General features: G+C 42.5%; 1 protein-coding gene across 1 annotated transcript in view; it reads left to right on the forward strand.

Annotated features, from left to right (window-relative positions):
• The window catches only part of IL1RAPL1 (interleukin 1 receptor accessory protein like 1), a 2,437,811-nt gene that overhangs the window by 1,422,446 nt on the left and 987,712 nt on the right, over window positions 1–27,653 (forward strand). Inside the window, exon 4 of the mRNA XM_069761543.1 lies at window positions 9,816–10,002. Within this exon, the coding sequence (XP_069617644.1) occupies window positions 9,816–10,002 (187 nt within the window). The remainder of the gene's footprint in view (window positions 1–9,815; window positions 10,003–27,653) is intronic.

Consider the following 27,653-nt stretch of genomic DNA (forward strand, 5'->3'; position numbering starts at 1 on the left):
AAACACTTGTATAAAAGAAAGCGAGTGTAAGCTAGTACTATATTATACCTAAACTGGACATTGAAATTCACTGTTAGGGCTAGCAGAACACACCAAATTATGAGAGTGATGGTATAAGGTGCGTTCGCAGCCCGGGGTCCACCGTGCAGAGATGGAACCTGCTGCTGAGTAATGACGAACTATATGGCAGTACAGTGTGGATACACACATGGGTTAACTTCACCCTGTGTGAAGGAAGCAAACCCTGTTGCGTCACAGGGCCGCGGTACCGCACCAAGAGCGCAAGCAAGGAGTCTCAGGACTCTATCCCAAGACACAGGATTAGAGTACGTTCAGACCACTTGCGCTCGACACCGCAACTGGGGTGTCAAAATAACAGAAAATATAACTTAAAGCACAAGAGTGCGTGCTGTGCCGCTTTGGCGGACACCACTATCCACCCAGATTTGGGATAGGAAAGCGCTCTATAAGCGCACGGCGCTGCACAGGCAGTTACAGCAATAGACGCTGTATCGTGTGTCTTTATGTTGACAGCTTAGTCGGGCACTAGACAGCAAGCATCCACCTTTTGTGAACAGTCATACACAAGGGAGGGGATTTTAAAGAACGAATTGCACTCATCAACACACACAGGATTCCAAATATACACTAGCGCATGGCTGTGCTGCCATGCAAACCTTTTATAGCTGCAGCAAGAACAGGACCTTCCCAGAAGGACCAATGGGAGTCAGCCACAGAAGAACACCTTCAGGACCTTCCTAAAGGACCAATGGGATTTTCTGCAGGATCTAAGCATGTGACCCTTGATCTCCAATGAGAGATCTTGCCCTGGGCATGCTCAGAAAGGGAAGAGCAGAACTTAGTCCCAAACACGTCTGCTCGCTGCTGCCCATTACTGGCTACAATGGCAGAGGCTGGAAAGGCAGCAGTAACCAGTCGTCCAGTATCAGCCTGAGCTAGATGCTGGGGCTGATGTCTCCGCTGAGCAGATTCCACTGTGGCTGGCAAAGAATGGGAGACCGCAGCAGAGATTGATTGAGATTCCCCCTGTGCAGAGGCAGAATCTCGACACCTAACATTCACAGCAGAAATCACCGCTGACCAACAATGTGATTATCAAAAAAATTATTTTATCAAGTTTTAAATAATATAGCTTGTGGACTATAGAGGTTAAAATAGAATTATTTGGCTCCAATGATCAAAGGTATGTGTGGAGAAAAAAGGCACAGAATTTATGGGAAAAGAACATCTTACCAACCATTAAGCAGCCAATGGCATGGGCAACATCTCGTGGACAGAGGGAAAAATGGATTCATTGAATTTTCAACAAATTCTTGATGCAAACATAACACCATCTGTAAAAAAGCTGAAGTTGAAAAGAGGATCGTTTATTAAAGTGAATAATATCCTAAACACACATCAAAATCCACAATACACTGCCTCAATAGGTGCAAGCTGAAGGTTTTACAATGGCCCTCACAGTCCCATGATCTGAACATCATTTAAAATCTGTGGCTGGATCTCAAAATAGCAGTGCAAGCAAGACAACCCAGGAATCTCACTGAACTGTAACAATTTTCCAAGGAAGAATGGATGAAAATCCCCCAACTAAGAATTGAAAGACCTTGGACTTGTTACAAAAGAGGGTGCTACTAGGTATTAACTACGTAGGATGCCCAAACTTTTGCACCTTCCCATTTTGCTTTTTACATGCCACTGTAGCAGTTAACTGCTCCCCTTCTTCTCCCTTTCAGCACCTGACGGGCTGCTCCTATCACTCCTGTAGTATCACGATCCCCAACACAAATCACTACTCACACTTTCTGAAGCTGTGTGCATGTTCACTTGCACTATTATCTTTATATACTAATGCAGTGATAGCTGTGTACAACAATATTAGCTGAATGTGTTACAGCAGAACTTGTGCTGAGCTTTATAGTTCTACTAACATTACGGCTTTAATACTCACCAGAACTGTCTCTCATGGAGGACTGCCCACCTAGCCAAAAACCATGAAGCGTGTTACTGTTATGAGACTGCAGAGTTTTGAGGTGCTCAGGAGACAACCTGTCAATATTTATATAACATTTCTCCAACCTTGAGAAAGGTTTATGCTTAGAACCGAAATGTCTCTGCGGGGACCAATAAAAGTTCATTATATTTTTACCTATATTGTAGGGGTGGTTCCTCCATCTTTTAGATCTATTTATCTGTGTCCAAAGAGTAAAAGGCAGCATTCCAGGGTCTAAAAAGATTTTTCAATTTATTGACGCAAAGTCATGGTGATGACTACATGGTGGTAAAGTCCTGGTGCTGACGCAAGCTTGAGAAAGTTCCACACTTGGAACAAAACGTCACTACTATGACTTTGTGTCAATAAACTACTAAATATTTTTAGACCTTGGAGTGCTGCCTTTATCTTTTTGGACATACGTTAAGGTTTGGCTTGCCTGTGAGGCTTTGCACCCGTTATCTCCTTTACTTTACTGGTGCTGCACCTATTTTTTATCTATTTTTCCATCTATTGCTTTTTTGAAGAAAAATTGTGAGTAAAGCTAGCTATGAGGAGCAAAGAAAAAAAAAACATTATGTTCACTGATGCAGCTTTAGCACTGACATAAATGAAGTTTTTTTTTATGTATCCATTAGAGTTCCAGATCCAGATTCCTTAGCTACAAGGATACCATGGGGACCTTTGATTAGACATGAGTGAATCAGTTCAAAGCGAATTAATTTCAAATAAATAAAAAAAATGATTTTCCAAACTTCAAATTGTTTGTGATTCACTTAATTCGCATTCACGAAAACATCCAGCCAGTCATCATTTTGCAGATTTATAGAGGGTAAGATAAGGAGTGAAAAAAGCAAGAGATAAATTAATACCACCCTAATCATATGTCCAATTGCCATATCATCTAAGTTGGTCTCAGTCTCTTTCATCTTCTTCTGTATATGTTCACTATGTGTGATGTCCTCTTTGTTCATCTTCACTCTCCAGTGGGGCTTTTGGCGCAGACTAGACCTGTGACACATGCTGCAGTCAATGACTAGGCATCTGACATTGAGATGTCATAATAAGTCTACTTTTCGCTATAAGTTTCAAAGCAGAGCTGATATTTAAGGGGGTGAAGCGCACGATGTAGAAGTGAAGGGAGCTGTGTAAATAAACGGACGGTGGGCTGTGGCTGGGCAACAAGTTTTTATATTATGATAATTATGCTTTTAAGTCTAAAGAGACACCAGAATATAATAATGAACATTTCATGTCCAAATTTAAGCAAATTTGTGAATTAGCTGTTATCCCTTTTGCCTCGCCAATCTTGTAATCCCCAAACAGGTGTAAATGCAGTGGAGAGCTATAGAGCTAGTGTTCCCCCTCAACATTCAGTACACATTTTATATATATATGTATATATATATATATATATATATATATATACACATATATATATATACATATATATATATACTGTATATATACTGTATATGATCGCTATCTGGTTCTAAACATAAGCAGATATGGGTCCCAATTCACTAATGCAATTTTATCAAGATTCTGGGGTAAATTCCCTTGGAATTTTGAAAAAAAAAAAGTTTGCTGATTGCAGAGTAGTGCAAAAATTTTGCAACTTCTGGTGTTTTTACGCTGTTTCACTGGCAGGGGGAATGAGGTGTAAAACTACAGCCTGTTTAATTCATAATGAGCTGTGGCGTACCTTACTCACTGATTAGAGTAAAGTTGGTGGCGAGAAGCACGATGGCACACACCACTTTTCAGATACATCTGATTCTTTAAGACACATGGACTTCTTCTTAGATCAGAAGAGTCTAATTCCAATACACCCCTCACCAAAATTGGCATTGTTCACATCATGCTTGGTGAATCATGGCTGAAGTGTTTTTTTCTACCTTTATCAATAATTATGACAGCTATGAATGTATTATTGGATTTCTCCTTTTAATGGGTTATTCATACCCATATTTTAACTTGAAAAAAGATTTAAAATACATTAAAATATTAACCCCTTCAGGAACTGGTATTACCTTTGTCAGGTCATTATGTACCTGTAACCACCTCCCACCTATGGGGGTGGTTACAGGTACATAATGTGACCAGGTTTTGGGTCACATGTTCAGAGAATATGGACCAGAATGGTCAGAATGTCAAGTCCTGGATAGCCTGTGTGTTGGACTGTCCTGGAGTGGACTGGATTCCTGGAAGCACCTGGTGAGGCTATGGACTTAAGGCCTGTGTGTTGGAAGTGCTTGGGACTGGACTTCCTGAATAGTGCACGGAGAGGCCGATGGTCAGAGTGTGAGATCCTGTGAATGGTTTGTGTGTTGGAATGTCCTGGAGTGGACTGGATTCCAGGAAGCACATGGTGAGGCAACGGACTGAGCTCCTGTGTGATAGAAGTGCCTGGGACTGGACTTCCTGAATAGTGCACGGAGAGGCCGATGGTCAGAGTGTGAGATCCTGTGAATGGTTTGTGTGTTGGAATGTCCTGGAGTGGACTGGATTCCAGGAAGCACATGGTGAGGCAACGGACTGAGCTCCTGTGTGATAGAAGTGCCTGGGACTGGACTTCCTGAATAGCACACAGAGAGGATGTATCTGCAGAGCCCATGATGGCTACTGTGTTGGGGAAGCTACAGTTCCGTCTGGGGGTCTGGACTATCTGAAGTGCTCTGGTCACAAGGAAGGGGATCCCAGTTCGGCAGCTTCCCTGGTAACAAGGACTGACAGGAGGCAGTGTGTGGAGCAGGAGCTCCTGTAAGGTAACTCCAGATAAAGGGGGTTACAGGCAGAGCATTATCTGCCATTGGAATATACTGTTGGTGCTTGTGTTCCGTGGATGTTAATGAACTGTTTGGCGAGTTAAAGTGCTAAGGTCTATGTGTAGGCCTGTGATGTGCAACATGGCCTATGGTGTGGTTTATTATGCCTAAATATACCAAATAGACTGTTTTTGGAAGAAGCCAAGCCTGAGTGCTTAGCCCCTTCAAGTCGCGGCCCTTTTTCGTTTTTGCGTTTTCATTTTTCACTTCCCTCCTTCCCAGAGCCATAACTTTTTTATTTTTCTGTCAATATGGCCATGCGAGGGCTTATTTTTTGCGGGGCGAGTTGTACTTTTGAACAACACCATTGGTTTTACCATGTCTTTTACTAGAAAATGGGAAAAAAATTCCAAGTGCGGTGAAATTGCAAAAAAAGTGCAATCCCACACTTGTTTATTGCTTGGCTTTTTTGCTAGGTTCATTAAATGCTAAAACTAACCTGCCATTGTGATTCTCTAGGTCATTACTAGTTCCTAGACATCTAACATATCTAGGTTATTTTTTATCCAAGTGGTGAAAAAAAATTCTAAACTTTGCTTAAAAAAAAAAAAAAGTGCCATTTTCCAATACCCTAAGCGTCTCCATTTTTCGTGATCTGGGGTCGGGTGAGGGCTTATTTTTTGCGTGCCAAGCTGACGTTTTTAATGATACCATTTCGGTGCAGATACGTTCTTTTGATCACCCGTTATTGCATTTTAATGCAATGTCACGGCGACCAAAAAAACGTTATTCTGGCGTTTCGGATTTTTTTCTCGCTACACTGTTTAGCGATCAGATTAATGCTTTTATTATTGATAGATCGGGCTATTCTGAATGCTGCGATACCAAATACGTGTAGGTTTTTTGTTTTTATTGTTTTATTTAGGATGGGGCGAAAGGGGGGTGATTTAAACTTTTATATTTTTTATATTTTTTTCATATTTTTAAAAACATTTTTTTTATTTGTGCCATGCTTCAATAGCCTTCATGGGAGGCTAGAAGCTGGCATAGCCTGATCGGCTCTGCTACATATCAGCGATCATCAGATCGCTGCTATGTAGCTGAAATGCAGGGGGGCGCTCACAGCAGGCCGGCATCAGTAACCATAGAGGTCTCAAGAACCTCTATGGTTACCTTCCTGATGCATTGCCGACCCCCGATCATGTGACGGGGGTCGGCGATGACATCATTTCCGGCCGCCTGGCCGGAAACGCTGGTTAAATGCCGCTGTCTGCGTTTGACAGCGGCATTTAACAGGTTAATAGCGGTGGGTGAATAGTGATTTCACCCGCCGCTATTGCGCGCACATGTCAGCTGTACAAAACAGCTGACATGTCGCGACTTTGATGTGGGCTTACCGCCGGAGCCCACATCATAGGGGGTGACATGGCATGCGCAGTACTAGTACGGCGCATGTCGTGAAATGTTAATTCCTTTGCCAAGCGAGAGTCCCCCAATCCACTCAGGTAGCGCTAACTCACATTTGTTAAAAAGTCAACATCTGTTTCTAAGATCAGGGAGTGGAGCTAAGCTCTACTAACAGCTGAATACATCTTAAATATCGCCATTCCACAATTTGATAGGTTGCCACTTAATATTTGGCCTACTGAAAACCCTCATGCCTGTCCAGCCTGTTACTGGTGTTCATCTTGTATCATGATTGTTACTAAATGCTGCAATACTATTTTATTGCAGTAAATAGTATATGCAGACAAACGCAGGATCAAGTCCTGTTAGAGTAAATTGGCTAAAAATAACAAAATAAAATGTAATAAAAAATGTGAATGCCCACATCGTATCCACTGCAAAATGGTATGAGTAAAAAGGCGAGTTTGCCACACAAAACACAACTCACACAGATCTGTCGATGTACAAATAAAAACATTACAGATTTTGGAAAATGAATTCTTTTTCACTACTTATAAAAACATATACAGTACAAGTTTCTGATCTTCATAATTATACTGACCTTTAGAATCAAATCATCAGGTCTCTTTTATTTTACAGTGAATGTTATTAAAGAATAGGATATTGCAAAATTATTTTTTGTGTGCAATTTCACTGCACTTGGCATTTTTTTCCATTTTACAGTAACTTAAATGTAAAATGAAAGGTTTCAGTCAAAACAATAACTTATCCTGCAAAACACAAACCCTCATATATGTATGTCAATGAAAAAATATAAAAGTTATGGTTCTCGGAATAAGGGGAAATGTAAGCAAAAGTGCAAACAAAGAAATTCACCTGGGAGGGACTCAATACACATTGTAAGATTTCCTGGCATGCAGAAATCAGCGCCGCCTGGCTGATATCACCTATGTGGGTGAGCCTGGTCTCTGAACACCAGATATTATTACAATGCACACTGACAGTGCCCTCTACTACCATCTTACTAATTCTGAACAGAGCCAGCGAGGGTGCGCACTGTCACTGAATCTACATCATACATCAGAATTGACAATTGACACATGCTATGTAGAACATTGTGTAGCCCAGCTTCTGAAATTGAGGCCAATGAGGAGATAGAGAAGGGATGAAGGTGTCATACAAAATGCTGCTGATAAAGGATCCAAAAAGAAATATACTTAGTCACATTGACTAGGTTTTTGTCAGGATGAAGAGGTCCTACTTGACCTCTATTCATCTTTACTCTTAAAACCTGCACAATAAATCCTTCAAGGTATATTTAGTTTTGGATCCTTTATCAGCAGCACTTTGTATGACACCTTCATCCCATCTCTATTTCCAAGTTAGTCTTTCGGTGACCAGTGTACAGCAGCAGCAGCTGATACATATGTGTTTTGTGTTGCTTTTGTGCAACCACATTAGATAAGATATTTTCATTTATTTAAATCTTGCTATATCGGATAAAACCCTATATTGATTTCTCATTCGCCAGTTCTTTCTTCCTGCTTTGTTTTATGGAGGGCGCAAAGGTTGTGGCAGAGACCGCAGCCTCTGCCTCCTCATAACACTTTAAGTATCCCAGAATGCACTGGGATTCTCAAACAAAGATTCAACCAAAAAGTTATAAAAAATAAATAAAGCAGTTCGATATTGTAGTGAGGGCATAGTAGGGATTTTTTAATTAAGTATATTAGAAAGTAAATTATATTATGGAATTAAATAGATAGGAAATTTGGAAGAAAAGTAATTTCTATTTTGGACCACCTCTTTAAATATGCAAACTGCCTCTTCAGAGAGGAAGAAGACTACAAATCTAGAGCCACCTACTGTAGGTAGTAATCCTAAAAATCAAAATAGACCCTTTAACAAGCCTTGACTTGGTATAAAAGCCAAACTATATACTCTATTTGGAGACATATGTTTCCAGGGGTGTTTACTCCTTTTCAGTGCAAAACAAGTGATTTTATTTGGCTTGAGTCTAAGAGTCCTTTCACATTGCCTATAGGTACACTATCAGTGGCCCCATCAGGACATACATCCACATACAGTTTGGCAAGGGTTCGGACTTATGTGCTGACAGGGTCATAGACTATAATAGCGGTGGCAGAATGATTGTATTCTCTGCTGTGCTGCATTTTCAGATATATATGCCTACTGGAGGTGGACAACCAGATGCTGTCTACTATGTGTGAGTGTCCTCCTCCAGTAGGCATATACAAATGAAAATGATGCACGGCAGAATGCACATTCACTCTGCCGGCACCATTATATTCTATGGCCCTGACAGGTCTCACGAGTAAGTGCTTGAATGCAATGTGAGAGCACCTTAATGGTAATGTCTCTCTATATGGAAAGGGACCTGCCTGTCAGGTGAGTGTGAGGAGACTTTTAGGCTATACAATGCTCCTCTCAGAAATTAAGTATGTAATTTTTATCTTCAAACAGGAAGTGGACTAGAACTCTAGTGTCACCTAGTGGAAGTAGCAATACTAAAAGTCAATATCAACCATTTAATAAGCCTTAGTATAAAAGTCAAACTAGACACTCTGTTTATGGACTCTAGCTATAAACATTATTCAATTATTTTATTATGCAAATTTTAGGAAATTTTATATGTGATAAAGGAATGCACGATGCACCTTTAAAGAACTTGCCGTACACTATGCTAATACATAAGAAAAAGTACAATAAAGAAAGTACAAATAAATGAAAATGTCTATTAACAGACATGGGCTTTTCCTGAAAAAAAGATCAGTTAAGGTTAATCTTTGTCTGAGCATTCTATGAGGTGAAAAGTTGACATACTTTATTGGCAAGCTGCTTCTTTGAAATTTGCATTTTACATGTTTCTATAGATTTTCATTCCATTAATCATGTGCTTTGACAGCTTGTAAGTTACTCGTATTTTACCTTTCATTATCCACCAGTTTAAAGTATTTATTAAATGCTGTTGGCAAATGTATACTGAACCATGAAAAGTAACAAAAACATGATTGTAGAAAGAACATTCCATCGGTAAAAAAAAATATGATGGATTAAAGACAATCTAGAGAAAGTTTAAAATTCACTAGAATAAAGAAATAAAATAGAAAAATAAAAGGTCACCTAGGGAGAGGGATAGTCATATATATCATTCCTACAATAGGCATCTTACGAAATGAAAGTCACTCTCTAATCCACTCAAAGAAATAAATACTATGGCCTTTTGAAATCTCGGCTAATACTAATTAATCTGGTTTGCAAAAACGGAAGCTATTGTTTCTGTGGAATACTTTGCATCTGTTCATTATAAAAATAGGACATGATTCTTGTACAGCTGTAATCACTTGCACAGCCTCGTTGCTTAGGCATTATTAGTTCAGGACAGAAAATAAACAGATTTGACAGAATTGTGCATAATTTCGGATTTGAGATAATTTATTTCTTGAGGTATGAAATTACAGCATTCATGATCCTTCAGCCCCCTCAGGCATCGTTGACATTTATACGCACAAAAGTGTGAACATGTAGAGAAACTTGCATGCTGCAGAAATGTGTTTCCTTGAAATATTCTTGGGTGTTTCTAATTTATATTCTTTATATTTTTGCAGGAATTCCACATACTGCATGAAAGTTTCTATATCCTTGGCGGTAGGGGACAATGACACTGGATTTTGCTATAACTCCAAAATGAAATACTTTGAAAAAGCTGAACTTAGCAAAAGCAAAGAAATCCTATGCCCAGAGATAGAAGATTTCATTATGCCATACAGGGAGCCAGAAATCAAGTGGTACAAGGTACAGTACAAGATATATTTGTGTCACTTTTAAGTGTAAATTTAGCAATTCAGCTTGTAAATTCAAAACTGTAACGTGAAATGTTCATGTTTTTATTTAAATAATTATATATATATGTATATATATAGTTTCAAGTTTGCTGCACTTTAAAAAAAATGAAAGAATCAAAAATTAAGGCTCTGGTCAAACTAGAATCAGGGTTTCCCTTTTATTGTGATACTATAATCACTATGATGAATACATTTTTCTGCAGAAACTAATGGAGGCTGATGAACTCTATATGGCTAGAGAACCCACAATAAATATGCAGACTAGTTATGTTTGACCATATTCCAAATCAGGAACCATTATGACTTATGTCATTATGTATTCATTCAAAAGCAAGAAAGCTTGGCAAAACGAACAAATGAAAAGGTGAACAGTCTTCTATTGCATGGCTATGAATATTTCATATGCTTACCACTAGGCTAGGGCTTGTTAGGCATTGTACATACATTTAAAGGGAACCTGTCACCCCGGTTTTTCAGTACGAGATAAAAATACTGTTAAATAGGGCCTGAGCTGTGCGTTACTATAGTGTATTTTGTGTACCCTGATTCCACCCCTAAGCTGCCGAAATAACTTACCAAAGTCGCCGTTTTCACCTGTCAATCAGGCTGGTCAGGTCAGATGGGCGTGGTGACATCGCTGTAAATTCCCCCAGATCTTGCATATATTTCCGTTAGTGGCGTAGTGGTTTGCGCATGCCCATCTTCTGAATCCACTGGGCAGGAGAAGAAAAAACGCGCGATCGGCGCTATTTCCCTGGTGATCTGTGGGGGCGGCCATCTTCCTGAGGCCGCGCGTGTGCATATGGAGTCCTCTGCTGCCCGGGGCTTCAGGAAAATGGCCACGGGATGCCGCGCGTGCGCAGATGGAGATTGCGGCTGCCATTTTCCTGAAGTTGAGATGCGAACTGGGCTTCAGGAAAATGGCCGCCGAGATCTCCATCTGCGCACGCGCGGCATCCCGTGGCCATTTTCCTGAAGCCCCGGGCAGCAGAGGACTCCATATGCGCACACGCGGCCTCAGGAAGATGACCGCCCCCACAGATCACCATGGAAATAGCGCCGATCGTGCGTTTTTTCTTCTCCTGCCCAGTGGATTCAGAAGATGGGCATGCGCAAACCACTACGCCACCAACGGAAATATATGCAAGATCTGGGGGAAGATACAGCAATGTCGCCACGCCCATCTGAGCTGACCAGCCTGATTGACAGGCGAAAACGGCGACTTTGGTAAGTTATTTCGGCAGCTTAGGGGTGGAATCAGGGTACACAAAATACACTATAGTAACGCACAGCTCGGGCCCTATTTAACAGTATTTTTATCTCGTACTGAAAAACTGGGGTGACAGGTTCCCTTTAAGAGAATTTGTGTTAGGGGTCGAGTTCCTGCCTCTGCACAGGGGGAATCTCGGGCCATCTCCGCTGCGGTCTCCCATTCTTCTCCTGCCGCAGTGGAGCTTGCTCAGCAGAGATGTCGATCCCAGCGTCTCGCTCAGTCTGACTCTGTGCTTAGAGTTACTGCTGCGTTTCCTGCTTCTCCCATTGAAGTCAGTGCTGGGCAGCGGCGAGCGGATGTTTCTGGGGCTAAGTCCTGCTTTTTACATTCTGAGCATGCCCAGAGTAAGATCTCTCAGTGGAGATCGAGGGTCACATGATCAGATACTGCAGCTAAGGTCCTTGTAGCTGCTAGGACTAAATCCTGCTTTGCACTCTGAGCATGCCCAGGGCGAGATCTCTCAGTGGAGATCCAGGGTCACATGCTCAGGTGCTGCAGCACTCCATTGGTCCTTCTTTGGAAGGTCCTAAACATGCTGCAGCTATTTAAGCCTCGCATGGCCGCACGGCCATGCGCTAGTATTGTCTTGTAAATATGTGTGTGTGTTGTGAGTGAAAGTCGCTTTTTAAATAACGCTCCCTATTGAATGTCTGTTCGCGGAAGGTGTATGTTTGCTATCTAGCACCCGACTTATCCAACAGCACGAAACACACATTTCAGCTACCAGTTGCTGTGTCCGCCAGTACGGCGCCGTGCGCTTGCTCTGCGCTTTCCTGACCCAAGCCTGGGTGGTTAGTGGCATCCTTCAGTGCTGCACCGCACGCACTCTTGTGCCTTTATATTATTATTTATATTCCTCTGACACACCCAGTTGCGGTGTTGTGCCAGCAAGTGTCTAATCGGACTTCAATCCTGTGTAGGGGTTGAGTCCGCTGACTTCTTGCTCGCGCTTTATGTGCGGTACTGCGGTCCTGTGACGCAACAGGATTGCTTCCTTCACGCAGGGTGAAGTTAACCCTTGTGTGTATACTTAGTACCGCCATATAGTCCGTCTTACTAGCAGCAGGGTCTTTCACCTGCACGGTGGACCTCGGACGGCGAACGCACCTAATACCATTACACCTTATACTTGGTGCGTTTCGCCAGTCCTAACAATTTGTCAGATAATTTCTGCCCAACAATCCAGTAACAGTGCTAGGTAGCAAACTGCAATATATGTAGAACCATCCCTTTACCATCTTTTGGAGAGATAGCATTAAACTCTTTTTATCACATAAAAATTAGGTATCACATGTTCAGTGGGAGTCTTAAAGCAAGGAAAGATCATAAGTCATTTGAATTGACGATTGGTGATAGTCTTTGTGGTAGGCGATATAAGATGCTAGAATTATGACATATCCAGTAGATAGGTAACAAGATAAACAGTTTCTACAGTAGTAGTTGAAAGTGTTGGCACCCTTGATATTGTTCAAGAAGTTGAAGTATTTTTCATAGAAAATTAATCGCACTTACATATGTTTTCTTATACATGTGTTTATTTCCTTTGTTTTTAATGGAACAACCCAAAAAAGAGAAAAAAAAGGCAAATTGGACATAATTATACACAAAACCTTAAAAATAGTCCTGACGAAATTTTTGAACTCTTTCTAAAATTATGAGTAAACAATTTTGTTTCAAGCATGTGACACTCATTCAAACTCACCTGTGGCAGGTAACAGGTGTGGGCAATATGAAAATCACACCTGAAACCATATTAAAATGGGAGAGCTTTGGGAGAATGGGAGAACTGTGCATTGTGTGTTCATTTGTGCCACACTAAGCATGGCAAACAGAAAGAGGATAAGAGAACTGTCTGAGAACTCCAGAACCCAAATTGTTGAAAAATATCAACAATCTCAAAGTCAAGTTACAACTCCATCTCTAGAGGTCTTTATGTTCGTTTGTCCATGGTGTGCAACATAATCATGAAGTTTACAACCCATGGTACTATAGTTTTTCTGAGTGGTTGGTAAGCAGCCACAATCAAGTTTCAAACAAATTCAGGCTCAGGGTGCATCAGTGTCAGAGCGAACAATTCGTTAATGTTTGAATGAAATCAAATTCTATGGCAGGAAACCCAGGAGGACCCCACTTCACTGCTGACAGAGACATAAAAAAAAGCTATCAAACAAGCACAAAATCTATATGTGTAAATATATTTTTATTAAATGGAAACTAAATAAAACTGACACAAGGCAAGAGCATATTAAAAAACAAACAATTTATACAAATAAAAAGTAGCTCATGAGGGGGGAGGGGTATGTCCACTGCAAAAAGAATAGCCCCCTATTGGGGAAAACAGTATGCCAAAATTCAATGAAAAATAATTGTATAATCAGTTTGTCCCTACATGGAAAAATATTTAGAATTGAGAGTCCTCAGTGGTCGATACCTTTTAATGGCTAACTGAAAAGATGGTAACAAATTGCAAGCTTTCGAGACTACTCAGGAATCTTCATCAGGCACAGACTAAAGCAAATTCTGAAGAATCACATATTTATACACAACACAGCACAGAACTGTCATTATGGGAGAGTGATAAGTGATAAACAGTTGTGTCCATAAATATTGGAAAGTTCCTAGAATAGGAGTGAATGTTTTGTTGTTCTCTGATTGGGGTCTGGTTCTGTTATGATGACCCCACATGGTCTGAAGTGCAAATTCCTTAATTGATGTGCAAAGACATAAATCCATGCGACACATTCATTCCTGAACTAAATGTGTCAAAGGTTGTCATAAGTTTATACTCCAAAGATTCTCCTGTCTCTCTGAGATTTGAAGCTACCTTTCAATACAAGTAATTTCAGGTCCATGGTGCTATGATCAGGCCTACAAAAATGTTTGGCCACAGGTAGATCCAAGAGCAGGTGTACACTAATGAGAGTAGTAGTACTCTCATATGCCCACATCTGACCAGCGATAACCTTTTTTACCATTGGTCACTGCTAGAGATAAGCAAACCTTTCAAGGTTCGATTCGGATCAGCGAATGTCCCAATGTTCACAAAAAAGTTCGATGAACAGTACGGTGAACATACCCGAATCCCATTGACTTCAATGGAGACAAAACAAGCACAAAGAGAACACATTTGGGGGACCAAAAAACGGCCAAAACAGCTAAAATTAGGGGCAGACACAAGGAAAAGTGGCATCAACTCATGCATCAATTGCACTATAGATGAATAATTAAATAAAAAGGATGTGGGTTCCCCAGTGTTTTTTATAACCACCCACACAAAGCTGAGAGCAGTGGGCTGCAACCCTCAGCTCTCAGCAATAGCAAAGCTGGTTATCAAGAATAGAGGTCCCCATGCTGTTTTTTTTTTAATTATTTAAATAAATAATTTAAAAAAATGGCATGACATCCAGCCAAACTAAAGTTGATAGCTGGGGGCTTGTATTCTCAGGCCTGTAAGACTCTTTTAATGAATCTAAATTAAACCATTCTCACATCATCACCCACACTACTTTAGCCATGGTCTCCAATTATATATATATATATATATATATATATATATATATATATATATATATAAATACCCTAACCTGTTTGTCGTTCTGTCCCACATCGTTATCTTTGTCTGGGAATAAATAGTTTTTAGCCTGGATGGTGCAAAGATGCAGCCATCCTGGCTAACAACGACTGAGAAATGACCTGCTGTGAGCATGGCGTTAGTGACTAGCGTTGTGTCATCAAGGTCTCTGCCAGTCATTGAGGCTGCATTCCCATCTGGGCTACTGAACTGAGGTGACCTCGGTGAGATTACTGCTAGCATAATGAGAAAAAGTCTCAAGGTGCAGCGCTGATCTCACTCAGGTCCCCACAGTTCAAGGGACTGGCTGGAAATGCAGTCTGTGACCATCGGTAACCTCAATGACATCATCGCTAGTCACTGAGACTGATCTTGTAGCACCTCATTCCTCAGTAGTTCACAGCCTGGATGGTCGTATCTTGACACTGTCCTGGTTGAAAACGGTTTATCCCTAGACATGGATTATGGCATGGGACAGAACGATGGATAGGTGAAGGATATGGCTGTTTATTTTTATTATTGTGTTACTACAGGAGACCATGGCTACAGCGGAATGGGTGACACCTATCCATTACCAAGCCGTGGGCTTGATATCAACAATACAAAGGTGACTTCAAACCCACAAATATGAACCCCACTTGCCACTGTCACAGAGCAAGTGGGAAGAGCCGGGCAAAGTGCTAGAATTGGCGCATCAAATGGATGCGCTTTTTCTGGGGTGACTACGGGCTGCTATTTTTAAGCTGGGGGCAGTATCTATGGTATCTTACAAGCCTGAAAATACCAGAGCCAAGCTGTCTGCTTTAGCTTGGCTGGTTGTCAAAAATTGGGGGACACCATACCATTTTTCACTTTGGTCCCCCATAATTTTCTTAAACAGCTGAGGAAAGGCAGCCAGCTGGGGGTTGATGTTTATATTATGGGAAAGAGATAATATTCATAAAGATTTTATTCTATTAAAATCATCTCACAGCTGTGTACTAAGCTTTTCCTGATATTAAAATGGGGAATGACAAAAAAATTATGAAGGGTCCCCCCATATTTAATAACCAGCAAATACTAGGCAGACAGCTATGGACTGATATTAAAAGCCTTGAAAGGGGCCAAGGATATTGGCTCCTCCCAGACTAAAACATCAGTTTTCAGCTGCCCTAGAAATGGTGCATCCATAAGATGTGCCAAATCTGTCACTTAGCCTTGCTCTTCCCACTTTCCCCGCTGCGCTGGCAAGTGGGTAATAGCTAGGGGATTGATGTCATCTAATAAATGTGCTTTTTTTGGGTGGCGGGTTGCTATTTTAAGACTGTGGGGGCTAATATCCATGGCCCCTTACCAGCCTGAGAATTCCGGACCCCAGCTGCCTGCTTTAGCTAGGCTGGTTGTAAAAATAAATTGGGGAATCCATGCCATTTTTGTAATTATTTATTTAAAAATTATGGAAACAGGAACACATGGGCTACTTGCACAGTCAACAAGTCTGTAGAAACATGCTCACACACTTCCAAGAAACTTGAAGACACAAAAGAGCATAGTAGAACCAAAAACACTCAGTTTCAAAAAATCACAGTAATCCACAAAAAGATGTAAAAAACAGGGTATTTGGTTGATCCTGTTTCCATAATTGTTCTCTTGTGTCTACAAGACTAGGGAGTTACCCACCACTCCTCTTGGGCTGTCTGCACAAAAGCTGTTCCACTCAGCATGTCCACATGGACTTTTCCTCTCTGAACCCTGTTCACACAGGTAATATACAGATGATCAGGTTTCTAAATACATCAGATAGAGATTGCATACATCAGTTAGGACTACTCTGATATGGGTATACCTTGACGTTTGGTGGAGCAGCTTAGTATACATTTTTTGCAAAAAGCGTATCAACCAAATACCCTGTTTTTTACATCTTTTTACTAGCACTTGCGGATTACTGTGATTTTTTTTAAACTGAGTGTTTTTGGTTTTACTATGCTCTTTTGTGTCTTCAAGTTTCTTGGTGGTGTGTGAGCATGTTCCTACAGACTTGTGCTCTGTGCAAGTAGCCCATGTGTTCCTGTTTCCATAATGTGTAATGTTATCTCACGTCAGAGACGCTCTTTCCCACGATGTCACACAGAGGACAGAGTGGGAAACGTCAGATGTTTGGGTGTTCAGGTGTGGCAAACACTGGATGTTCTGGCCCCCATTAAAGTGAATGCGGTAAGGTTCAGGTTCTGGCTCTGATACTCTTCTGGAACCCAAACTAAACCTTTTCTTAACTGTTCACCGAGCGCAAAAAAGTGGTTCATCTTACACCTGATGAAGGTTGATGAAGAAACGTGCTGTGTTTAGTTTTTATACAATTTCTATTAGTATTTTATTGTAATTCAATTTTTTATATATAGTAGACCTCCAGTGTCTGCAACCAGGGCTGCCACTAGAAATTTCGGGGCCCCATACTGGCAAAATTTTCGGGGCCCCCTTGAGACTCCGCCCAGGCTCCACCCCAGCCCCGCCTCCAGGCTCCACCCCTCGAACTGTCCACAGTCCCACCGCTCTCTCTTGGAAAAACTCCACTTCTCACCAATCACACATTAACAGTTCCCATCACCAGATCACACATATAGCAGGCAGCTTTTGTTTTGGCCAAAAGATTTTTTAAGCCGCCACCATAACACGGTAGACACTTTTGGCCGGGCCCTACTCTGCTGTAACCTATTAATTATTTGTTAAAATATGCAATACAATTTAGGTATATTTTTATTTATTTTTCAATTTTTAAAATGCCCAATAATATCACATAGAAGGAACAAATACCACAACACCATGACCAGATGACATATTACCACCACAGTGATCGAATAATATCACATACAAGGAACAAATACCACAACACCATGACCAGACCACATATTACCACCACAGTGATCGAATAATATCACATACAAGGAACAAATACCACAACACCATGTCCAGACCACATATTACCACCACATAGTGACTGAATACTACAATTCTGATCAGTAATTTTTAAAAAAGCACCATACTATCACCATAAGTGCCATTATACACAGGAGATCTGTACTTAGTATGCAGTGTCTGTGTACAGATAATATAGTGATCACTAGTGAAATTATACACAGGAGCTCTGTATACAGTGTATAGTGTCAGTGTATAGGTAACACACTGACTCACCAGTGACGTCTCTAGGTGAAGTCCTTCATCTTTCATCCAGCACAGACCGCCATCATTTCATCCAGCCAGGACTTCTCTCTGCAGGAAATAACACAGTTATCTCGAGCTCCGCTTGCAGAACACATTACTTAATTTTTCACAACTTCTACATTACACCACATGAAGAAGGCGACATAGTATCACTCTATACAGTAACAGGACCGCCCCCCATTTAAAACAGTATACTCAAAAAATAAAATAAATACATCACTGCAGTAATAATATCTCTAAATTAGCCCCTATGGTATTAATAATATCACCCAGCCTGGCCCCGTGTGTCTCATTCCTGGCGTCAGCCAGATATTCTCCCATCCTGCCCTCATGAGTATCCATTCTGCCCCATATGATCTCCTTATCCTGCCCCATATGATCGCCCCATGTGATCTCTCCATCCTGCCCCATCTGTCTCCATCATATCCATCCTGCCCCATGATCCTGCACGATCTGTCTCCAATTCTGCCCCCAGTGTCTCCAATCATGCCCCATGTCTCCATTCTGCCCCCTATGTCTCCAACCATGCCCCCATGTCTGCAATCCTGACACTTGTCTCCAATCATGCCCCCTGTGTCTCCATTCTGCCCCATCTGTCTCCAATCCTGCCCCATCTGTCTCCAGTCATGCCCCCATGTCTTTCATCCTGCCCCGTGTCTCCAATCATGCCCCGTATCTCCATTCTGCCCCGTGTCTCGCATTCTGCCCCTGGGTCTCACAGTCTGCCCCTGTGTCCAGCATTCTGCACCTGTCACTGTGTCCAGCATTCTGCCCCTGTCACTGTGTCCAGCATTTCTGCCCCACTGTGTCCAGCATTCTGCCCCACTGTGTCCAACATTCTGCCCCACTGTGTGTCCAGCATTCTGCCCCACTGTGTCCAGCATTCTGCCCCACTGTGTCCAGAATTCTGCCCCACTGTGTCTCGCATTCTGCCCCACTGTGTCCAGCATTCTGCCCCACTGTGTCTCGCATTCTGCCCCAATGTCCAGCATTCTGCCCCTGTCACTGTGTCCAGCATTTCTGCCCCTGTCTCCAGCATTCTGCCCCACTGTGTGTCCAGCATTCTGCCCCACTGTGTGTCCAGCATTCTGCCCCACTGTGTGTCCAGCATTCTGCCCCACTGTGTGTCCAGCATTCTGCCCCACTGTGTGTCCAGCATTCTGCCCCACTGTGTGTCCAGCATTCTGCCCCACTGTGTGTCCAGCATTCTGCCCCACTGTGTCCAGCATTCTGCCCCACTGTGTCCAGCATTTCTGCCCCTGTGTCCAGCATTTCTGCCCCTGTGTCCAGCATTTCTGCCCCTGTGTCCAGCATTTCTGCCCCTGTGTGTCCAGCATTCTGCCCCACTGTGTGTCCAGCATTTCTGCCCCTGTGTGTGTCCACCATTCTGTCACACTGTGTCCAGCATTTCTGCCCCTGTGTCCAGCATTTCTGCCCCACTGTGTCCAGCATTTCTGCCCCACTGTGTCCAGCATTTCTGCCCCTGTGTGTCCACCATTCTGCCCCACTGTGTCCACCATTCTGCCCCACTGTGTCCAGCATTTCTGCCCCACTGTGTCCGGCATTTCTGCCCCTGTGTGTCCAGCATTCTGCCCCTGTGTGTCCACCATTCTGCCCCTGTGTGTCCACCATTCTGCCCCTGTGTGTCCACCATTCTGCCCCACTGTGTCCAGCATTTCTGCCCCACTGTGTCCAGCATTTCTGCCCCTGTGTGTCCACCATTCTGCCCCACTGTGTCCACCATTCTGCCCCACTGTGTCCAGCATTCTGCCCCACTGTGTCCAGCATTCTGCCCCACTGTGTGTCCAGCATTTCTGCCCCTGTGTGTGTCCACCATTCTGTCCCACTGTGTCCAGCATTTCTGCCCCTGTGTCCAGCATTTCTGCCCCACTGTGTCCAGCATTTCTGCCCCACTGTGTCCAGCATTTCTGCCCCACTGTGTCCAGCATTTCTGCCCCACTGTGTCCAGCATTTCTGCCCCACTGTGTCCAGCATTTCTGCCCCACTGTGTCCAGCATTTCTGCCCCACTGTGTCCAGCATTTCTGCCCCACTGTGTCCAGCATTTCTGCCCCACTGTGTCCAGCATTTCTGCCCCACTGTGTCCAGCATTTCTGCCCCACTGTGTCCAGCATTTCTGCCCCACTGTGTCCACCATTCTGCCCCTGTGTGTCCACCATTCTGTCCCACTGTGTCCAGCATTTCTGCCCCACTGTGTCCAGCATTTCTGCCCCACTGTGTCCGGCATTTCTGCCCCTGTGTGTCCAGCATTCTGCCCCACTGTGTCCACCATTCTGCCCCTGTGTGTCCACCATTCTGCCCCTGTGTGTCCACCATTCTGCCCCACTGTGTCCAGCATTTCTGCCCCACTGTGTCCGGCATTTCTGCCCCTGTGTGTCCAGCATTCTGCCCCACTGTGTCCACCATTCTGCCCCTGTGTGTCCAGCATTTCTGCCCCTGTGTGTCCATCATCCTGCCCCCCGGATCGCAGCAGCTCTCAAAGAAAAAAAAAAACACAACTTCTTACCTGGCCAAGCTCCAGCACCGGGTGAAGCTCCCTCTCCAGGCTCCACACAGACGCACTCGCCGCCGGGCCCGGCGGCTGACAATGACGTCAGACGCCGGCGACGCCGGCGAGTGCGCACTGCGGCCCTATTCAGCCGCCAGCCTCAGACTGGTTGGCGGCTGTTAACTATTGACGTGCGGGCGCGGGCCCGCACGTCAATAGTGTGCCGCTGCCGCAGCGCCTGCAGGGGGGGCCCGGTGACCAGATGAGACGGGGCCCGATGCGGGCCCCCTCTGCTCACCGGGCCCCATACGCCAGTCACAGCTGTCATGCCCTGATGGCGGCCCTGTCTGCAACTATTTGGAATAAACAGTAATTACTTTTTCTTTTTTATCTACCTTGGTTTCACTCACCTCACGGAATGTGTTTTTTCTGTCCCAGTTAACAGCTGGAGAAATGGACTGAACCTAATGATATAGGGACCTTACCCGTTAAACGGAAGCGCCTCTGGATTTTCCTTACTTCCTTTTCAACCCAATTGAGATGGTTTGGTTGAGATGGACAGCAGAGGGAAAGCAATTCCATACAAATCACCAACAACAAGAAAAGTTTGACAGAGGTGTCAGCAACAAACTAAAATTCACAGAAAAATCACTTTATAAAATAATATTATTTATTAGATATGCTTTAAAAAAGAACCAATTAATAATGGTCAAAATACACAAAACTTAGTAAAAAAGACCAGGATAAGTATGACTGTGAAATTGTCATAGACATATTCATATAATATGTTTGATTGTTTTTTTATAATGGGCTAACAGATGGTCAGCAAAATAAGTGGAGGCCTTATGACAACATCAGTGCTCAGTAAACAGATTTGCAATTATCAGCATTCCCTCCGGTAAAAATATGCCAGTAGCAAAATTGTTACATGGGACTTCACAGAGACCTTAGCTTTCTGTATCTTTGTTGGTTATAAAAAGTTATACCTTGACATGCCTAATGAGAATATGTCAGTCATACTCATGTATAAACAGGCCTCGATCTATCTCATTGTGACTAGAGACACAGATCCTTACGAGTCAGTCTTCTGTATTACTATTACATAGGGTAAGATTTAACACTATGTCAAAGTTTTTATAAGTCCTCATAAAAACTTTTTACTGTATACCCTATCATATGTCACTGCCATGCCACGGAGAGCTCACCATTGCCTGTCCCTGTGAGTCCTTGTCAGTGAGGTCCACAAACTGTCCACTGGTACTTTCCGCACAGTTTATAGACCACATTGAATCTTTTGAACTATCTGTGAACCTGCAGGTGGTAACTAATTAAAGTGTCTCCTGCTTTGAATTGTCATTGTATCTTACCTGAGCCAAATGTACTAATTTGAATATGTGTACAGAGTGACTAGGGAGACCCTGACTCAGTAGAGACACTGACATCTGTTATACATCCTAGTCATATTTTGGATCTGTGGTAACTGAGAGGTCAACAATTTACAAGCAGCGTTGTTTATCTATGAATAGCCAGTATAGAGCATATTAGGGATTAGGGCCAGCTGACGGTGAGCGGAGGTGCCATTTGCAGTTTATCTTAGAGTGCCAATCTCTGTGTTAAAGGTGTGACCTAGATTAGGTTAAAGTAGAGTATTTTGAGGACTTACGCAGCTTTGACATAGTGATAAAGCTTACCCAATGTAATAGTAAGATAGAAGATGGGCTCATATAGATGTGTTTCTTCTTATAGTGACATAGATCAAGGCTTTACCTGAGTATGACAGATATGACTTGTTCAAGCACGTCATGGTAAATCTTGTATATAACCAACAAAGATACAGATAGCATAAATTTCTTTGAAGCTCCATGTGATGCTTCTGTTAAAGGCTGACTGGGAAAATGCTGTGTATTTCATATCTGATTATTGACCCCTGATTGTGTCATAAGGCCATTTCGTATTGCTCTTACCCTCTGGTCCCCCATTATAAGGAACTCATTATACTTACAGTATATGTCTATTAAACTTTCAAAGTTATAATTATCATGGTGTTTTTTTTTAATCCTTATTGTTTGTATGGACCCTTAATAACTGATTCTTTTTAAATATTATCAAATAAATACTATAATTTTATCCAATGTTTTTCTGTGATTTTTTTGTTTTTTGAAGGGAAAGCAACTAAAAAGTGCTCAGCAACTCTGGGTACTCTTTAAAATCTGATGCAATGCCATTTGAGATGACCACCTGATGATGCTGCTTGAGAGAAAGCCAATGGGGTATGAAATTGTCATCAGAGAAAAAAAGGGGTACCATGAGGATTCTATGATTTAACACATATTTTGGTTTGTTTCACAGCATTTCATAATTTCTTGTTTCCATTTTTGCTGGTTTGTGGTTTTGTTGGCAGTCTGAATTTATAATGTGCACATTCCTCTAAGTCAGTATTTTTCAACCAGTGTGCCGCGGCACACTAGTGTGCCGCAACACATGGTCGGGTGTGCCGCGGGGAACGGTAGTCAGCTGTTCTCTGTGCCGACTGTCAAGCTGACAGCCGGCACAGAGAAGCTGCAGCGCGCCGGCTCCCGGAGATCAATTGTACTCGCAGACATCTACCAGCTGCGAGTACAATTGAGGCTCTGACCGCTGGGTCAGAGCGACGCCAGCAGCGTAATCAAGTCATGTGATCACGCTGCTGACGTCACTATCCGGCGCGCAGGAGACAGAAGACACTTGGTGGTAAGTGCTCCTGTGCTGTGGAGCTGAAGACACCGAAGATTCAGCGTGGGGTGGGTTTATGGGGAGTATGTGGGGGGATTTATTAAGTGTGTGGGGGGATTTATTAAGTGTGTGGGGGGATTTATTAAGTGTGGGGGGATTTATTAAGTGTGGGGGGATTTATTCAGTGTGTGGGGGGGATTTATTCAGTGTGTGGGGGGGATTTATTCAGTGTGGGGGGGATTTATTCAGTGTGGGGGGGATTTATTAAGTGTGTGGGGGGATTTATTAAGTGTGTGGGGGGATTTATTAAGTGTGTGGGGGGATTTATTAAGTGTGGGGGGATTTATTCAGTGTGTGGGGGGGATTTATTCAGTGTGTGGGGGGGATTTATTCAGTGTGGGGGGGGATTTATTCAGTGTGGGGGGGATTTATTCAGTGTGTGGGGGGATTTATTCAGTGTGTGGGGGGATTTATTCAGTGTGTGGGGGGGATTTATTCAGTGTGTGGGGGGGATTTATTCAGTGTGTGGGGGGATTTATTCAGTGTGTGGGGGGATTTATTCAGTGTGTGGGGGGGATTTATTCAGTGTGTGGGGGAGATTTATTCTGTGGGGGGGATTTATTCAGTGTGTGGGGGGGATTTATTCAGTGAGTGGGGGGATTTATTCAGTGTGTGTGGGGGATTTATTCAGTGTGTGTGGGGGGGATTTATTCAGTGTGTGGGGATTTATTCAGTGTGTGGGGGGGATTTATTCAGTGTGTGGGGGGGATTTATTCAGTGTGTACGTGGGGGGGCTGGAATTTATTTAGCATGTGTGGGGCAGGGTGCATTTATTCTGTGTGGAAGGGGATGGATTTATTCTATCGGAAGGGGAGTGGATATATTCTGTGGGGGTGAGTGGGGAGATGGGGGTGGACACAGTAGCGAGGGGAAAAATGTGTGCTGACAGTACTGGGAGCAACGGTGATGGGATGTGTGAGGACAGTATGGGGAGTCGGGGGAATGTGTGAGGGGGGAATGTGTGAGGAGGAAATATGGAGAGAGCAAAGGGGTATGTTAGCAGGGGGGGGATGTACAGGAGGAGGCTATTAGAAATGTGTGCAGACAGTATGGGGGGATGAAAGTGTGAGTGGACACATAATAGATACTGAGTAGTGTGAGGGTAACAGCCAGGAGGAGACAGTATGCCAAGTAGGAGGAGTGTAATGAAGGGGCACAGTAGAGAGACTGGGCTCTCTATGAGGGACACAGTATGAGAAGGCAGTGTGAAGTATGGAAAAGAGAGAGAGGGTAGTGTGGATGGCATGTACCATAAGAGGGACAGTGAGGGTCATATTATGTGCTGGGAATAAAGTGAGGGGCAATTATTTACTCAGGGGCTCAGCCTAGGGCAGATATTGTTATTCCGGAGCATTATAATAACACTGCTATCTTTAAGGGTGTTGTGTCGGGATGTGCTGCAGAAGACAGGAGAAGATGGAAGTCTGCAGAAACGAGCTCTGCCGGTGGATGAGAAGAGTCATCATGGCATCTGGACAAGGTGAAGATGAAAAGAAAGAGGCGACTCCACAAACAACGTCATCTATCAGGTACCTGGATGTAAATGTGTTTTTTTTGTGATACTAATTCTCATTTTTATTTGTTAGGAACATTAAAGGGGATGTCCAAGGTTGTGATGAGTCTGCAGTCATACTATGTGACTGCAGACTTCTGAATTCTCACAGTGCACACTGCTATCATAATTCTCTGATGTTGGTGATTTACATACATGCGGTCACATGCTGACTAGACATGTGTGGCCTCATTCAATGAAAATGAATTGACTGAGGCCGGACACGTCTAGTTAGAATGTGGCCAGAAGTATCCAAATCACATACTTGTGCTGTCATGACCGTCCACTCTGGCCACCGGCAAGGGAGAATCCTGAAAGTGTGCAGTGCATGCGCTGTGAGAATTCAGAAGCCTGCAGTCACATAGAATGACTGCAGACTTTCATCTCAAACCTGGACGCACCATTTTGTGCCATTTTGGTTGGTGGTGTGCCTCGGGATTTTTTAAGTATAAAAAGTGTGCCGCGGCTCAAAAAAGGTTGAAAATCACTGCTCTAAGTACATAGAATACTATTGCATGAACAAGAGTTTCCAAACTTTTGCCAAGTACATTGTTTGCAAAGTCATTGATTTCTAAAGGTACAAAGCTATCCCACAATTTCACGCCTATTTTCAGAATTGGTACTGCTGAATATCTGGCAGAGCATTTTAAACAATTGTGCAATAACAATACTATGTTTTTAATTTCTTTTAAATGTCTACTAACGATAATCTATGAGAAGTATCAAAAGCATTTGAACAATTTTAAGAGTCTTTATATGCTGAAAATCATTGGCAGTTCAAGGTCACAGTTATTTTTTGGGGTGACAATGTCTCTCATATCTGTATTACATATCAAACGAATATTTTGGCTGAATTTTAGCTTTAATCATTCTTATGTGTCATTGAGAAATGTAATTAATAAATCTAAGAGATAAACTAAGCAATTCAATTTCAAGACATGACATTTCAACTGATTAAAAGTACCGTAATATTATTAGTATGACTAGACTTTTTTTGTGGCTAATGGTTTATATTTAAAAGGCCATTAAAAGCTTTATCCCTTTTAAAATATACCTAACTAATTAATTATGGAGTCAGTAGAGGGAACCTGTCATGTGAAAAAATGCTACTAACCTGCAGATTTGGGGTCAATCTATACGTAAGATCTCCCGCTGTAGGGAGGAAATTAGCTTTATTGCTCCCAGTGATATTCAGGTTTCAGCCATTTGGGCGGCGCTGACGTGAATTCCATCACCGCTTTGAGCTGTGTGGTGGCTCATGCTCAATATTGGAGTCTATGTGAAAGTTCATACTGCACAAAGGACGCTATGTGGAAGCTCACACTTAATCTATGGGGCTGTGTGGGGGCTCATGCTGTCTTTTTGAGGCTATTTTGGAGCTCATACTATATATAAGTGGTTGTATATTGGAAGGTCTGTGGGGGCTGGTACTGCATATTGGAAGTTATGTGTGGACTCATGCTGAATATACAGAGCTGTGTGGGTGCTCATGCTGTGTATTGGAGGATATTTGGGGCTAAATGGGGCTAATACTTTGTAGAGGAAGCTATAAGTGGGCTTATACTGAATATCGGGATCTGCGTGGAAATTAATGATGTATATTTGATGCTATGTGGGAAATCATATTGAATATAGGGGGCTGTGTGGGGCTCATGCTGTATATTGAAGGCTATTTTGGGGCTTATATTAAATGTAGGTCCCTGTGTACAAGATCATGCTGGATATTGGAAACTATGATGGGGCTCATGCTATATACAGGAAGGAATGTGTGTTCTGATACTGAATATCGGGAGCTGTGTGGGGGCTCATGTTGTATATTGGAGTCTACTGTACATAAGAGACTATGTGGGGACCCTTTCTGTATAAAATGGGCTATATGGTGGTTGATGCTGTTCTTAGGATCTTATGTTGGAGCTATTACTGTATAAAGGAGGATATGTGTGGAGTCATACTGTATATAGAAGGCTATGTGGGGGCTCATAATTAATATAGGGGGATGTGTGGGGGCTCATGCTGTTTGTAGGATGATTTATTTGCCAATCCGATAGACAATTAATAGAACACAGGGCAAGCACTATCTCCTCTTCTCTATTTGGAGCCTCCTTGGTATGGTTCCAGAGCTCTCATGTTGGTTCCCAGCAGTCAGACTCCCAGCAAGTTAACCCTTATACTATGGATAGGTGATAATTGTTATTATTTTTTATACAATGCTTTAAGAAAGCTATGAACTGCTTAGAAACATACTGTTACTATACATTGTTTTTTCCTTCTCAGTGGTGTTTTCTACCTGTAAATGTTTGTATTCATCTTTGTACTGCTGGTCAACCTAATTCTCTTAATTTCATCTCAATATAATTATCTTTTAGTCTCATACATAATGGATTGCAATCCTCTAGTAATTGGTTCATGCCTTTGCTGCATTTTATCTAGCACTTGTTTGCTGTAATATAGCAAAAAGTGCAACAAAAAAGGCAACTAAATTCTGACACTTTTATATTGCCTGAGAGAGATAAAATCCCAAGCCATTTCACAGTTTAAATGGATTCAAGCCTATAAAGTTTGCTCCTAACAAAAGTAACAGCTGGAAAATACTTTTTATAGAGAAAATAAATTCTTTATAGCACATAAGATGCACATACTTACACACATGTATGAAAGCCCACACAAATATATAATATACGACCTTTGCCATCTCATTTGTAAGATCGATTTGATGACTGATGGGAAA

The sequence above is a fragment of the Ranitomeya imitator genome, chromosome 3 (genome assembly GCF_032444005.1).
Source record: "Ranitomeya imitator isolate aRanImi1 chromosome 3, aRanImi1.pri, whole genome shotgun sequence".
In the NCBI taxonomy this organism is placed as follows: domain Eukaryota; kingdom Metazoa; phylum Chordata; class Amphibia; order Anura; family Dendrobatidae; genus Ranitomeya; species Ranitomeya imitator.